At 42.6% G+C, this 14,623-nt stretch overlaps 1 protein-coding gene and 1 long non-coding RNA gene across 25 annotated transcripts in view; both read right to left on the bottom strand.

Annotated features, from left to right (window-relative positions):
* Positions 1–973: 973 nt before the first annotated feature.
* On the bottom strand, positions 974–2,860 carry LOC117939371. The gene is made up of 2 exons (XR_004655572.1): positions 1,510–2,860; positions 974–1,442 (listed from the first exon to the last, which is right to left on the bottom strand). It is a non-coding gene; the product is annotated as an uncharacterized LOC117939371 (long non-coding RNA).
* An 83-nt stretch (positions 2,861–2,943) lies between these two features.
* LOC117939369 (protein unc-80 homolog) overlaps positions 2,944–14,623 on the bottom strand; it is a 52,307-nt gene continuing 40,627 nt past the window's right edge. For 12 of the 24 annotated variants that reach the window (XM_034864651.1, XM_034864652.1, XM_034864655.1 and 9 more), the window contains 17 exons: positions 14,484–14,576; positions 14,166–14,384; positions 12,535–12,765; positions 11,145–11,268; positions 10,940–11,065; positions 10,726–10,849; positions 9,315–9,521; positions 9,038–9,222; positions 8,293–8,458; positions 7,605–7,784; positions 7,372–7,519; positions 5,864–5,920; positions 4,833–4,914; positions 4,439–4,544; positions 4,219–4,239; positions 3,745–3,986; positions 2,944–3,535 (listed from right to left, as the gene is read on the bottom strand). In XM_034864651.1, the coding sequence (XP_034720542.1) occupies positions 3,041–3,535; positions 3,745–3,986; positions 4,219–4,239; positions 4,439–4,544; positions 4,833–4,914; positions 5,864–5,920; positions 7,372–7,519; positions 7,605–7,784; positions 8,293–8,458; positions 9,038–9,222; positions 9,315–9,521; positions 10,726–10,849; positions 10,940–11,065; positions 11,145–11,268; positions 12,535–12,765; positions 14,166–14,384; positions 14,484–14,576 (2,806 nt within the window). In that variant the 3' untranslated portion in view covers positions 2,944–3,040. The remainder of the gene's footprint in view (positions 3,536–3,744; positions 3,987–4,218; positions 4,240–4,438; positions 4,545–4,832; positions 4,915–5,863; positions 5,921–7,371; positions 7,520–7,604; positions 7,785–8,292; positions 8,459–9,037; positions 9,223–9,314; positions 9,522–10,725; positions 10,850–10,939; positions 11,066–11,144; positions 11,269–12,534; positions 12,766–14,165; positions 14,385–14,483; positions 14,577–14,623) is intronic. The other 12 variants (XM_034864654.1, XM_034864677.1, XM_034864657.1 and 9 more) reach the window with 9 other exon arrangements.

Here is a 14,623-nt window from a genome sequence, read left to right as displayed (position 1 = left end):
AAACTTCCACATCATTGCATTCTGTTTTTATTCACAATTTGTACAGTGTCCCAACTTTTTTGGAATCGGGTTTGTACTATTTCTATCAGTTATAACTTCACAGTGTATTGTGTTCCTTAATTTAACCAGGGAGCTATTTAACATGTTGTAGGCCTACCCAGCCTGTAATTCTTTTAACAGGTTGGCGGAGGGATATGAGTAGATACTGAGGCATGTATGTGATTAGTCTTGAGCTGTTCTACACTGAAAAGAAGCGTGATTAAAGAAATGGACCAAGTTACCGTCAAAGCTGCTCTTACTCTATCGACGCCTCGAAAGTACTAGTATGTAATCACGACTAGTTATTAGTTAACGCAAACCTACACTGGCGTTACATCATTATGGGGTAATGGATGTAGAAAAATGAATCCATTTTGGAATAAGGCGCTAACATAATAAAATGTAAAAGTGAAGCGCTGTGAATATTTTCCGTATGTTCAAATGAAGTGTATATGTATGTGCAGTAAAGTATTAAATTTGGGCCTAGGCGGCTTTTCATATCACAGACATATTGTTGCACAGACTTCTCTACAGTTGCCACAATTTCCATCTCTATGCCTTCGACACTGAAAAGGCACCTGCTCGTCTATACTATTCCAATCTAAACTTGCCTCAGCTATCCTATTTGCCATCCAATGTCCTGGAACCCATAGAAAGCCCACACTACATTTCTGCATCTCCAATTCAGAATCCATCACAAGTAAGTAAGCGTCAATCACAGTATAACTCAGCACAGATTCAGAGGGACCAGATTCATAGTCCATCTGGAAAAGGCCTCAGTGCTTATCTTGCAGAGCTATCCTTCCATCAAACCTGAGATCTGCTTTACATTACAGTCAACATGTGGAAAACCAGTAAGTGTAACTTCATGACATGTATTTGTAATGTTTATTTTGACTCTGCCTGACTTTGTAGAAATGGACAGAAAGCATAAAACCTTGTAAACAATATCAATTTATTTAGATATTCAAATCCAGAAATATTCTGATATACTGTAGTTTTATTCTTACTTTGCACAAAGATGACATACTTTGACAAACACATTACATTTAAATGAAACAGTTCAATTGCCCTGACTAAAGACTTATTCGTACTGACTTATTAAAGACTTTTAGACCTTGAAATGTGTGGTTTAATGTGCGTTTTATGGATTTTAGATAGGCCTAGATATGTTTTGCATTGTAAAAAAATTAGATAATTTCTTAGCTTGACATGGATACAGAGGACAGGACAAGAAACATTTACTTACTGCATTTCATATGTCGTCAATTTAAACATTTGGTTAAAATCGCCCTTAAATTAGACGTTTCAGGAATGTGTGGGCTACTTTTATTAATAATACAATTTAAAAATTTGCTGAATTAACTCAATTAAGACAACCCCCATAGGAGTTGCATTGTTTCCTCTCTATTCCCCCTGTATAATTTACATAATATAATATAATGTATTCCTCTGTGTGTAACAGCACACAATCTGTCTGTACCCAAATGAGTACAATACTAGTGTTTAATACAGCACTGACATATAGTATAGATAAGCAGCCAATAAGAAAATACTCACAGTGCATTGGTGTAATTTATGGCACATACTGATCCTGCATTATGTGATTGAACATCATTATAATTGATGAAAAGGGGAAAGCAGGAAAGTAGTAGATCATAGTGAGATTATTGGAGATCCAGATCTTTTGTCACAACTTGCCCACAGTTATGCAACTACGTGTTCTCCTCAAAATAGACAGACTTTTTTTTTTCCGTTAAGGCATGGACTGATCAACGAGGTAACAGCTATCTACTGCATGACTTCATTGCGGTCGCAACACAAGGAGTCTCGCTGCCGATGGTTTTGAGAATGCCACAACATCACAGACACACAAACTAAACATTAATTCCTGCAACATCAGGACACGTGACTGAGTCACTTTGGAAAACAAATGTTATGTTATGTTATTTTTTTCTACTTCAGGATTGATTTTTTTATAAGCTGATAAATATACCAACTAGATAAGGATAGCGTCTTTGGTCGCAAATAAAATATTCTACCGAGACACACACTGAGCAGCACAATATACACTTGTAGAAACAGAGTTAACGGGCTATATGTTTAACAATATGTTTATGATGAAAGGTGTCTGCTGCAGAAACAACCTAAGGTGAGACAATTTCCAGGACAGTGACAAAAACATCTAATTTCTTCCATATGATCACGTAAAATGTTAAAAATACATATACTGTTTTGTATATTTACTGTTTATCACCTGCTTCATTTAAGGCCCTTCTTTTACCCATAGCTTTAGAATGGCTCACTTCATTCCCTCCATTATAGCCTTTTGCACAAGTTATAACATCTCCTTCTTTAATTTATATAGCTCTCAGCAATATAGACATTCAAATTTACATTAGAAGAAGAAGCGTTACTTAGTTATCTATCATTTAAACATGTCTGGTCTTTTATAATTGATTATTAAAAAATAAAACATTTATCTCGGGATAGAATAGACAAGCACATCTCGATTTAAAAATCCAGCATGACTTCATGTTTCTGAGATGAAGGAGACCAGTACTAAGGTAGATTGCTGCTAAAATATACATTCAACCCTCAGGGTACAGTATATAGCCATAAGAACAGAGTATACGGATTTTCATGTTGATATTCAAAGATAGAATAAGAGATCCACAGAGAGAGGGAGGAAGGGGAAATGGGTGGGGTTTTGGACACTTTTGTCAAAACTAAACAACTAAGCTGACAAGAGCGCAGTTCAGTTTCAGGGCATTAAGGGAAAATGGCTTTAGGATTCGGGGCTAGAGATGGAATAGAAATCATGTAGCCACACTTCTCTGTACATTCCTTTTCTTTATAACTATGTACTTTTAGATTGTCAGTCAATAAAAGCTAACATTTTTCGAAATGTATGCAGCACAGCCTCCCTGTTATCCGTATCCTGCAGGTATTTGTGTGGCATTTGGCTTGGGCTACAGATACAAAAATACAGCCCCCAATCTCAAACGTGGGACTCATCCAGGTCGAGGTCCACAGGGGAGAGGGGCAGGGGCAACTGGCGGGGTGACCAACGAGGTGAGGGAGGGCACAGCAGCGGGGTGAGGAGGGGGTTCTCTGTGCCTTCGTCCTCGCTGAGCTGCAGCAGCGTGTCGCTGCGCAGCAGGAGCGCAGTGGTGTCCTCGTCCCCAGGGCTTGTTCTGATCCTGGGCGGCCCCGGCGGTGGCGGCGGCAGCGGCAGGAGAGGGGCTGGCGGCAGAGGTGGAGGCAGCGGGGGGCCTGGGGCCGGCGCCGTGCAAAGCACCGGGAGTGGTGGGAGGAGAGGCGAGGAGGTGCGGGACAAGGGCAGAGGGGAGGAGGTCCGGGATAGGGGCAGGGGGGAGCAGGTTCGGGGTGGGGGTGTTGGGGTGGAGGGGCGGGAGATGGAGGGAGGAGGGGAGAGACTGCTGCGGAGGCCCCACTGCTCACTCTTCTCCTTGCCGCTTTTAGGTGGAGGGACCTGGGGAGTATATCATATATATTAAAATCATCTTTTCATCTTGTCATGGTTGTTCACCATATTGTGGCTCATTCTGATGATGATTATAATTATTTAATAATGACCACTTTGGGTCTCCATATTAGGACAAGAAGTTTAGAAAATGCATGGAGGCATGTTTGTCAGGTGATGAGCATTCGCCAAACTGAATTGTTTCAACAGTCACCTACCCATCCCTGCTCCAGTCCTCTCTCCGCTGGTCCTACCTGTGTGTTGTGCACGCTGTGCAGGTCGGCCGTCACCGTTGCCGAGGAGACAGAGGGCACTTCCAGTGTTGGGGACTTTGAAGGGGCAGGACTGGCCTTCCTGCCCTCAGCTGAAGGGTCCGTAGTACTAGGAGTTGGGGGCTTGCTGGCCCCCTGCTGGCCTTGATTCTCTGTAAAGGTGACTGACCTCTTTTGGTCTCCATGCGCTGTGGGTACACATGCATGCGCACATGGTCAAAACAGAGACAGTTAGCAACACGATAACACATTAGCACCACCAAAAAAGAGTGGAGGCAGGGATGGAACGGGACGGTTAGGGAGGCAGGTACTGGTAGGGGAAGCAAGACAGACATGCAGAGCGCCCTATTGGGTGTGGTTGCAGATAAAAGGGGCGGGCCGTTGCAGGGTGGAGAGGAAGGGTAAAGGGTTGTGTCTCACCTTCACAGTCCAATACAGTTTCTTTATTTCGAAACATAAGGCATGAGACAGAACAGAGTGAGAAGAGTCAGTTTGGTGACAGGTGGTACAACAAACAGCATTGGAACAAAGACAGAGGTTGTGAATGGGGAAGATGGGTCAGTTCAAATCAGCACACAGACGTAAAATGTACACACACACACACACACACACACACACACAAAGGCTAGTGTGCTGTTACCCAGTGGTTTGTTCTTTGGCTGGATGCTCCTCCGGGTTGTAGAAAGCCTCGCTCCTGATCTTCCGCGTGGTTCATTCTTGGGAATGGACAGAAGGGGGCGCCTCAACTGCAGGAAAGTCACAATTACTCCAATCCAGTATACAGTAGAATATCAGCTTCAACTGAGTTTACATTTGTGCATTTGCATGCAAACTTTTAGAATTTATATTTATTACAAGCAAAATGTATTTTTTACATTTGATATAGAAAATGTTGTACACATGCAAAATGTACCATATTCAGTTTCACCAAATCAGGCACATAGATGCATATTATCCGTTTGCGTGTGTGTGTGTATGTGTGTGTCTGTGTGTGTGTTAGATAAAAACATGAAAGACAAAGTTGTTGTCCACACCTGTCTGAGACCTCTCTTTCTTCCTAAGGGAGGCTGGATCAGAAGGTTCTGCTGGCCCGGTTCACTCTGCACACTGGCCACCCTGGTGCAGTCAATCAGATGCACACGTACACAGATTTGCATTCACACACACATGCACACAAACACACACAAAGACACAGAAACCCATCAGAATGAAGGGAGCAAAAGCCCTACAACATTCCAGGGTGTGCTCGCTTACTGACCACGTTTGACCCAAATAAGATGTTGGTGCTTTTCTACCCATTCACTTACTACATGACACACAAAGTATGTTACAAGCAACCCAATCACAGTGCCGAAACAAAGTGCTGAATATACACTGAAAAACACAACAAGGGATAGTAGGGGTTGGAGTAGCAACTCTGACGAAATGACTATTGATTAACTTTTGAAGTGTGACTCCATGCACTTATTTTGTTATCGAACCAAGAGAGCTAGATCAGATTTGAAGTTCTGAAAAGCAGAATTGGAAAAAGCTTGATAAAGAAAACAACAAAAGTGTCCTTTTAACATGGTTGCCACCCCAGTTCCCCCTTGCCCCTACAGATTGGTATCCAGAGTAGGACGCCCAATTTGATCAGCAAGAAGCCTGAGAGACATGTAAACAGTATGAAACACCATGGCAACAATGGGAGAGAGGCTGACTTTAGTGATGGCACATTAACTGTAAAGACCCAAAGTTAACAGAGAAGAAACTGGCCCCGGAGATGAGAGGGGGGGGGCCTCTTTAGATTGTTAGGATAGCATAGCAGATGAGCTAAGAAGATGAGGGTCAGTGTGGAGCTCAAAAGGAAGTAGGGAACAGAGACAAGGCACACTGGACCCACACAGAAAGAGATAGAGACAGTTAAGTGTGTGGGGTGGGGAGGGGGCGACTTGATTGGATGTGGATGAGTGATCAACGGTGAGGCGGCCAATAGAGGGGGCCGTCTCAAGGCGATGCCCCTCCCACTGGCAAACAGATGCAAGAACGCACCAACGGGACACACACAGAGAGAGGGCCACTGTACCTAGAGAGGTTACCCTCCTGCAGAAGGCCCTGGGAACCATCTAGCACATTGGGTTCACTGTGAAAAGGGGGGTGAAGGGGGAGAACGGGAGTTTAGGGAGTGTAGTCGAGATCCATCACCACCCAACTCCCTGAGCCCAGACAACGGGACGGGAGGTCAGGGCTTTGACTGATTTATTTTAGAAATCTTACCAAAATACCGAGTCTTAGCTACTTCACAATGCTGCTCTGAGACTGGTGAACACAAAATTATAAATCAACAGAAATATACACAAAAAAATGGCTTGGTGGTTGTGGCACATGACTGGTTGATCCTTTTAAAAATATCAATTCTACATATTACATAAACAAGCCAAGATTTGAATCGTACTTAAGTATTTCTTAAAGCTATAGAGCGTAGTTTCGGTGATCGCGCACCTACTCCTAATACATTACAAAACCCATTACTAACCTCTTTAGGAGCGGTAAGGAGACATCAGTGTCTGACCTCAGCTCCTCTTTATTTCCCGCGCTCTAGGAAATGGTTATCCGTGTTTTGCTTAGCTGTCGGCCTCTTTCTTTTTGGGGATTTTATTCCTTCTGTTAGCAGTAAAATCCCTGACTGAAACATTTGGAGGGTGCTTCTTTGGGTTTTCAGCCTTGGGTTGTTGCAGCAGTCCTCTTACTCTCCAAAGCTCTAGGCTGCTGTGGTCTTTTCCCAGCTGTAAAGTGAAACGCATCACTCGAGTCGCCGGACCACGCCATTCTGTGAACTGGAGATGTTCCGATATTGCCTGAAACGCTGGTATCGGTATCGGAAAAGAACTGGAGTTTATGCACAGGTCCGATACAACGTAATATACCCCTACAGAAAATCTAGGTTAAATTAGTTTATTTATGTTCTTTTTCTGTTATAACTGACTGTCAAACTGGATGATAAAGAAAGTTCTGTGGTGTTCATTGTTTGTGTTTGTTCAGGTTTCCCAAAGAGTTCAACCTGAGCCTGACTGACAAGAAATATAGAAATCATATCCCATCCAAACAGGGATAGTAGTATGCAGTTGTTATGTTCAGGTATCAGTATCGGGAAGCAAAAAGTGGTATTGTACCTTTGGAGAAATACAAGGTTTTGTGGAGCTGATTAATTAGCTTTGTTACAACTCATTTGTCAATGGCTTAAATGTAATGTAATGTAACGGGCGTTCATTGTCGCACTATAGCTTTAAAGGCAGCACTGCTCTTAAATGAAAGCAATGTCTACGGTTGAGATTGGCCACAGCAGATTGAGCGAGTTTGAACAGTAAATACAGGAATGCTTTCAACAGAAAACCATGTTATTATTCCTGGCTGCTCAACTCTTGAATAATGAAGAAAAGATCCTGCATATTGTTGAAGGCGCAAAATCAGGGAGGGCCGTCATTTTTTTTGTTATTTGTCCAACGCTAGCTTTCTAATGTGCCTCCCCTAAGAGTTTCACAAGCAGAAAGATGTCTCTTTTTCATGCATGCATGTGTGTGTTGGGAATGTTACCTGTGGCTGGGCAGCATTGTTGCGCGGGGGGCCTCGGGCTGCAAGGCCGCTGAGCCGGTGGCGTGGCTGGAGAAACGGCGCTGTGTGATCATACTAGGCAAAAAGACTTCGTGCTCGCTCACCACGCTGGGAATACTCATAGAGTCATCTGGAAAGAGAAAGATGGAGGGTGGTAAGTTTGGTTTGAATATCTCTAAATGTCATACTGGAAAGAAAATGGGAATGTTTCTGACTCTCTTCGTCGTCCTCATCCGTGCGGCTGAGTGTGTCTTGGGAGGGTTGGCGTGATGGTTGGCTGTCCTGCTCCCAAACTGTACCGGTGCCCGTGTTGGAGCGCGACATTGTGGCCAAACTGAGGCGATAGGCTGATGTAGAGGTGCCAACCGTGCTGATGGACGTCTTGCCCTGGTAAGCTGTTGGGTTAGGGGCAAGTTAAACGGAAACACGCAGTAAGTTCACAATATGAGGAATCATCGGATGAATTCAGATTCAGAACATGAAAAAAGACAGACTTCCACAAGCTTAACCCTCCTGTTGCCCTTGGGTCAATTTGACCTGTATACAAAGACTTTCTATATCGGAACTATGACAAAAGAACGTTGAAAAAAGTTACACATTTTGGAAAATAAACACAGACATTTTTTTTACAAAAACATTCCTTTTTTAAACACTGGAAAAGTGTGGAAAAAAATCTAAAGAATGACCCAAAAAAACATAAAAAACATTGGAAAAAGCGACAAAAAAAACTTTTAAAAACTGACTAAAACATAATTAAAATAACATAAAAAAGTGGCAAAAAAGGTTAAAAAAAATTTTTTTTTAAGTGACAAAAAATTTGAATCAAATTGACAAAAACGTTGAGAAAAGTGTAGAGAAAGAACAACAAAATCTTGAAAGTTTTTTTCAGAATGAGTGTCTGACCTGAGCCGCTGTGCACAGCCTCCTTGAGGATCTTGAGTTCGTTATTAAACTCGGCGAACAGGGAGCTTTTGCAGAGAGGTCGCGGGATGAATCTTCGCTCAAGCTGGTCAGCGATGTGGTGACGTGCTGTGATCTCCTCCTGAGAGTCAGCCGGCTGTGTCAACAACTGGACAAAAATGAAAATACATAAATCAGTGGAAGACAAACAGGAACACAGTACACCAACCACAATTAACTCTTTTGTTGTCTTCCCACCGACCTAGAAATTTTTGTTTTATTGAGTCAAAATTTCTAATGAAAAACATATTGTCAAGGTTATGGTTGTCTTTTTTGACCCCTTTGTGGCTTTCCTCCAAAGATTCTGTCAACTTTTTCTGAGCCTTTTGAATTTTTTTTTTTTTCAATTGTCACTTTTTATTCACATTTTTGTCACTTTATTTGACATTTGTTCACATTTTTGTTTTTCTCTCTTTTTTTACACTTTTTTTTAAAGTTCTTTTATCTATTGTTTTTTTCTCCAAATACTATCACATTGACAAAAAAAACACAAATCCAATTAAAGTAGTGAACTGACTATTTATTTAACGTGTGAGGGGCGTTGTTGGGAACCATGCACATTAGTTTTTTGGAAAATTTGTTTGAAAGAAACCCAAATTTCTGATATAGAAACTTTTTGGATAGGGGTCAAATTTGACCCGAAGACAACAAGAGGGTTAAAGAAGAAGGAAATTCACTGGTCCTTTACCTTGCACTGTATGAAGGGTCGCAGCAGGACAAAGATAGGGATACGGGTTCGGACAATGAAGTCAATAAAGTCCCAGAAGGCCAAGCCGCCCACCTTTCTCAGGGCCATCTCTTTCACCTGCAGGCTCAGTCGATACCACTGGTTTCCCAATGAGCGCTCAAAGCACACCAACACCACCTTTAGTGCTGCCGAGAGAGAGAGAGAGATGAATGCATGAGAAGGGAAAGTGGTAGGAACAAGAGAAGCCATTAACGTTGTCACTTCTTCTGATCCATACCCAGATATGCAGCCTGGCTGGTGGACTCTGCTAATCCCTCTCTGCGCAGATCCTTCCCTGTGTCGCCCGGGGTGGAGCAGTGAGCCGGGGAAGCGTCCAGCATGAAGTTCTTGGTGCGGGAGGTGGAGATGATCCGAGGAGGCAGGAGGATATTGATGACCGTCTGGAGGAGCAGGAAGACCTCCGGCTGCTCCAGGTGTGGGCTATCTGCAAAACGGGAAACAGACAGACGTTTGATTTTTGAACATTGTGACATGCTATGTACAATTCATGTATGTTTATGTTTTCATTCTATATAACCAGGAAACCACCATCAGTGAGACTTTTATGGTTTCAGTTTTGTTCCTGCCTATGTTGCTTTCTGCTATTCTCTGGGTTCTCCCTGTTCTTGTGTTGTAGTTTTTATCTTGTGTTCCCTTGTGAGTGGCTGTATGTTCTATTTCCTGTTTTATTTTGATTGTCTAGTTTCCTCTGCTCTCTTGTCTCTAGTTTAATACCTGTCTTGTGTTTAAGACGCTATTTTTATGTGATTCATATCAGCATAATAACTTAGTGTACACATGCTATCAGTTTTATTTTATAAGTCTGTTATGAATGTAGCAGAATTAGGTCCCAAATGCATAAAACTCATAATATGTGTACACTACGTCATTATGCTGATATGAATCATATAAAAATAGCACCCTTTAAATAACCTAAAGTAGCATCTTAAAAACGACCTAAGCCTGCTGCTGACAGAAATTCTGCTTTTTTTGTGTGAGAATTTTAAACTTGGGGGGATTTCTGAGGACTACGGTTACCTGCTCCTCAGATCTCTGCAGGGTAAATCCAGACAGCTAGCTAGACTAGCTGTCAAAATTTTCTCTTGCAGGACTTGGAAAAAAAAGTTCTTTTGCGAGGGTATTTTGCAGTGGCAGCGGGGATCAGTCCAGCTCCCAAGACGATTTTGATTGGTTTAAAGAAATGCCAAAAAACAAGAGCATGTGTTTTTCCCATCCGGGAATGCTGTGTGAACTTGCCAGACTCTCCTATGCAGTGCTGTGGAGGAAGTGCTGGCAATACTAGACTACGGGCGGCTGTGGCTCAGTGGTAGAGAGGTTGCCTGCCAATCGGAAGGTTCGATCCCCGCCCCTGCAGTCATTGTCGAAGGGTCATTGGGCAAGACACTGAACCCCGAGTTGCCCCCGGTGCTGCGCATCGGAGTATGAATGTGTGTGAGTGTTTATCTGATGAGCAGGTGGCACCTTGTACGGCAGCCCCAGCCACAGTGTATGAATGTGTGGGAATGGTGAATGTTTCCTGTAGATGTAAAAGCGCTTTGAGCAGTTGTTAAGACTGGAAAAGCGCTATATAAATACAGCACATTTACATTTACTACCTAAGAGCGGTCTCAAACAACAACAAAACATACCTTTGCTCCCAGAGCCCACAGTGAGCACAAAGGGAATGAGCAGGTTGAGCAGCATCCCCTCTCGCCTCTCCTGATTGGTGAAAGGTGAGATTACATGGCTCAGAGGAAAGTCCTCCTTCAAGGCCTAGGATGGGGAAGGAAAAAGGAGGAAACAAAAATCAGACATTGCACTTTGGTCTTTCTGATGAATGGACTCCGGATGAGTTAAACTGACCTGGATCTGCAGGGCAACCAGTCGGACCACTGCTGTGCTGAAGGGCAGAGGAGGGGATAGGTAAGGGCTGAGGTGGAGAAGAGGAAGCCCATCCGCCACGCTGGAGGGACCAACTACACCCATCACCTGACAACACACACATAAATGCCAAAAGTCCAAACATTAAATGTAATGATTTCTCTTGCACGTCTGTTCGTTTCCATACCAGGTTGACGCAGACGTTGATCAGCGAGCGAAGGTGTGGGAGGAAAGAGATGATCGGCTGTCGCTGCAGGGTGAGGCAGATGCCCTCGATCAGGTTGCTGGCCGCCTCCCACTCCACCTGTCTCCTGGAGAACACCCACCCAATCAACACAACACCACACCACAGCCCCAAAAAAATTATGAGTTAAAAACAAAACTAATTTGTGTCATGTAAATGAAAGAAATTAACCTGGAACATATATCTAATCTTTAAAGCAGAGAAGAAATAGATACAGGTGAAACACTTACCACACTATTAATCCGCCATATAATCATCACCTTCATGACCCTAGTAAAGGCCATACTGACAACAAATATTGCAAAGCTCACAAGCATAGCCAGCTCAACACTGCAGCAACAGATCCTGGTGTGAAACACACACCTGTGACCAGTGTTCCCTCTGAGCCAGCAGTCTTATGTCACGGAAGAGCACGCAGGTGTGCCGCTGTTATTTGTTTTTGCTGCACTAGGGCAGTATTTGTACTAATGCTGTATGTACTGGACCAATATATTATTGATTCATACCCTGAACAGTTTTGTGTTCATATGTAGTTGATGTCTCTCTCACTTCTGTACTGTACTTTTATTCAGGATTACAGCACTAAATGTTATTAAGAGTTACGATAAAGTAGTATTGAAGGAATGGAAAAAAACTGCAAAATACCGTTTTAGTCTGACATGTGTTCACCAGACCTACTTAAGTGTTCCTAAATTTTTTAGAATCTAACTAAAATGATTAATCTTAGTTAATTTGCTTAAATGTAAATTCAATTTCCATCGTTTGAATTTAATTTAAAGTTTTCTTTCTTTACAATTTCAGGTAATGCTCTCTCTACTGATATTATAATTTTTATATGGGATGGCAATCAGTGACCAATCAACAATATTCCATTTTCTTTTTAACTGTTGCGGTAGGTTGTAACAATGCATTTTAGTAAAACTTTTAAAACAAGCTTTTAAAGATACTTACAGCATCAGTGTCACTGAATGCATAATAATGAAAAAGTGTGTTAAAGTGTGCTTGTTTAAAGAATGATCCCAATTATCAATCTGTGATTGTGGTGTTTGTCTGAAATTGTCTTTCATGACTCAAGACTGTAAACTGGCTTAGAGGGACCACTGCTGGGGATCCACCGATAGTACACACAACCACTTACGCGTTCTCCTCTCGTGCACACGCACAAGTACCCGCACGAAAACACGCCACAGCAGCACTTACGGTACAGCAGCCACGAAGGCAGCACTACAGAGGACAGTGCCAAGAAGCCGTCTATCTACTGGACACATCACGGCACCGGCACAGCACGATACACTCACAGGGAGACGGAGAAGAGGGATTGTATTCAACAGACCTGGTGCATAATGCCTGTGGGCGAGCGCACCTGAGCGTAGGCATCTTGTGGATCTTGTTGAACATGCGGTCCAGCCTCTTCAGTATGAGGATGAGGGCTGGGCGGACAGCCTCGGACGACCAGTCGGTGATGGGCAGCATCTCCATGATGTAGCGGCGCAGCCCTCGGCTCTCCATGGTCAAGGTGTCGTAGGGCGCTAGTTTTAGCAGGGCGTGGGCGATCTCCGCCAGTCTAGGAAAGACACACACACACACACACATAAAAACCTTTAGTGCATCTTAATAGTGCTATAGTACTGTGTGTTTGTGTGTGTGTGTGTGTGTGTGTGTGTGTGTATATTTACGTATATATATACACTACCGGTCAAAAGTTTGGGGTCACTGACAAATTTCCATTTCACTCAATTATAGACAGGATACCAGCTGATCTGGGTGGGTGGCTGATCTTTGATGCAATATCTAAATTTCCCATTATCAGCAACCATTCATCCAATGTTCCAAATGCTCATTTTGTTTACCAATCTGATATTATTTTAATAAACTAACTAAGAAAACATTAAACAAACCTTTTGCAATTATGTAAGCACATAATGAAATCTGGAAACTGCTGCCCTGGTTAAAAAAAAACAAGGCAACTGATCTTAGCTGGGATTCTGTCTATAATGGAGTCCAATGGAAATTTGTGAGTGACCCCAAACTTTTGACTGGTAGTGTATATACTATATACATACATACATGTACGTATAACACATGCATAAATGTGTGTGTGTGTGTGTATATACACACACACACACATATACGTATATATATATATATATATATATATATATATATATATATATATATATATATATATATATATATATATATATATATATATAAACACACACACACACATATATATATAAGTTGAGGATATTTGTTTATTGGCTCATTCAGGCGACAAATCCAACTAGATCAATTAAAATTGCATTAAACAGTTATTTTCCGTTTTTATGCTATTTCTATCTGTTCATAAATACTGGTGTTTTCCACACGGAAGGCACTATGGAGGCAATTAATGTGTAATATATAAAGAAAATATGTAATATTATATATGTTGTTTAGATGAGTCAGAAAATAGCATCATAGAGGCTCTAACAATTCATAGGAAGAGATGCTTTTGATTCTAATTCAAACTCTGGCTTGTACACTCTTAAAATGACAGATGTGTTGTATTTTGTACGTGTGTATATTATTATGTATTTCTTTTACATGTATGTATTTCTTGCTATGGACCTCCTTTTTTGGCCTTTCCGCCTTTAATGGATAGGACAGCTATGAAAGGAGGGAGAGAGGGGGACATTGCAGGAAATCGTCACAAGTCGGACCCGTAACCCTGGACCATCTGCGTTAAGGCATAAACCTCTATGTACATGCGCCTTTACAACCAACTGAGCCACCATGGCCGCCTATGGACCTGGTTGTGCATCTGAAATAAAGATATATTCTTATTATATTGACAACTGCAAAATTAGGCAGTGCTTCCTTTTTCAGGCCCAGATGAATGAGTCACCCTCTTCCCTCCCGTCTTTTGAGGACTTGTATTAACCTAAATATATCTGGTCAAAAACAAAGTAATGAGTACATCACCTCATGTGGGACTTGATGTCCAGCAGCTCCAGTGCCGTGACCCGCGGCTCACCGGCGACGTTCTGCAAGATTTTGAGCCGCGGCCCACAGTGTTTGTAAAACTCGGTGCAGATGTTTAACAGGGACTCCCGTGGTCGGCGAAACTCCTCCCTAGCATTGCGCTCATCAAGCTCCTCCCTCGGCATGCCCTGGCCCTCCTCCAACAGGTGGAGGTTGTCCCTGGTCACATGCATACAAACAGGACGGCACTCAAGCCATCTATTCAACAACAGACACAAAGTGATCATCTCCCACAATTGATCATGGTGCAGTCCTGACCTGGTGTTGACCCCCCCCGACATGGCGTGGTTAGCTGTAGTGCCTCCCTTATGGCCCTGATCACAGCGGGACATCTGGGGTGCTGTCATGGGCCTGTGAATGAGGTGTGGATAATGTTATGAGGATTAAAAGCAGCTGAA

Source organism: Etheostoma cragini, chromosome 24 (genome assembly GCF_013103735.1).
Source record: "Etheostoma cragini isolate CJK2018 chromosome 24, CSU_Ecrag_1.0, whole genome shotgun sequence".
NCBI lineage: Eukaryota > Metazoa > Chordata > Actinopteri > Perciformes > Percidae > Etheostoma > Etheostoma cragini.
This window is presented reverse-complemented; position numbering and strand designations above follow the sequence as displayed.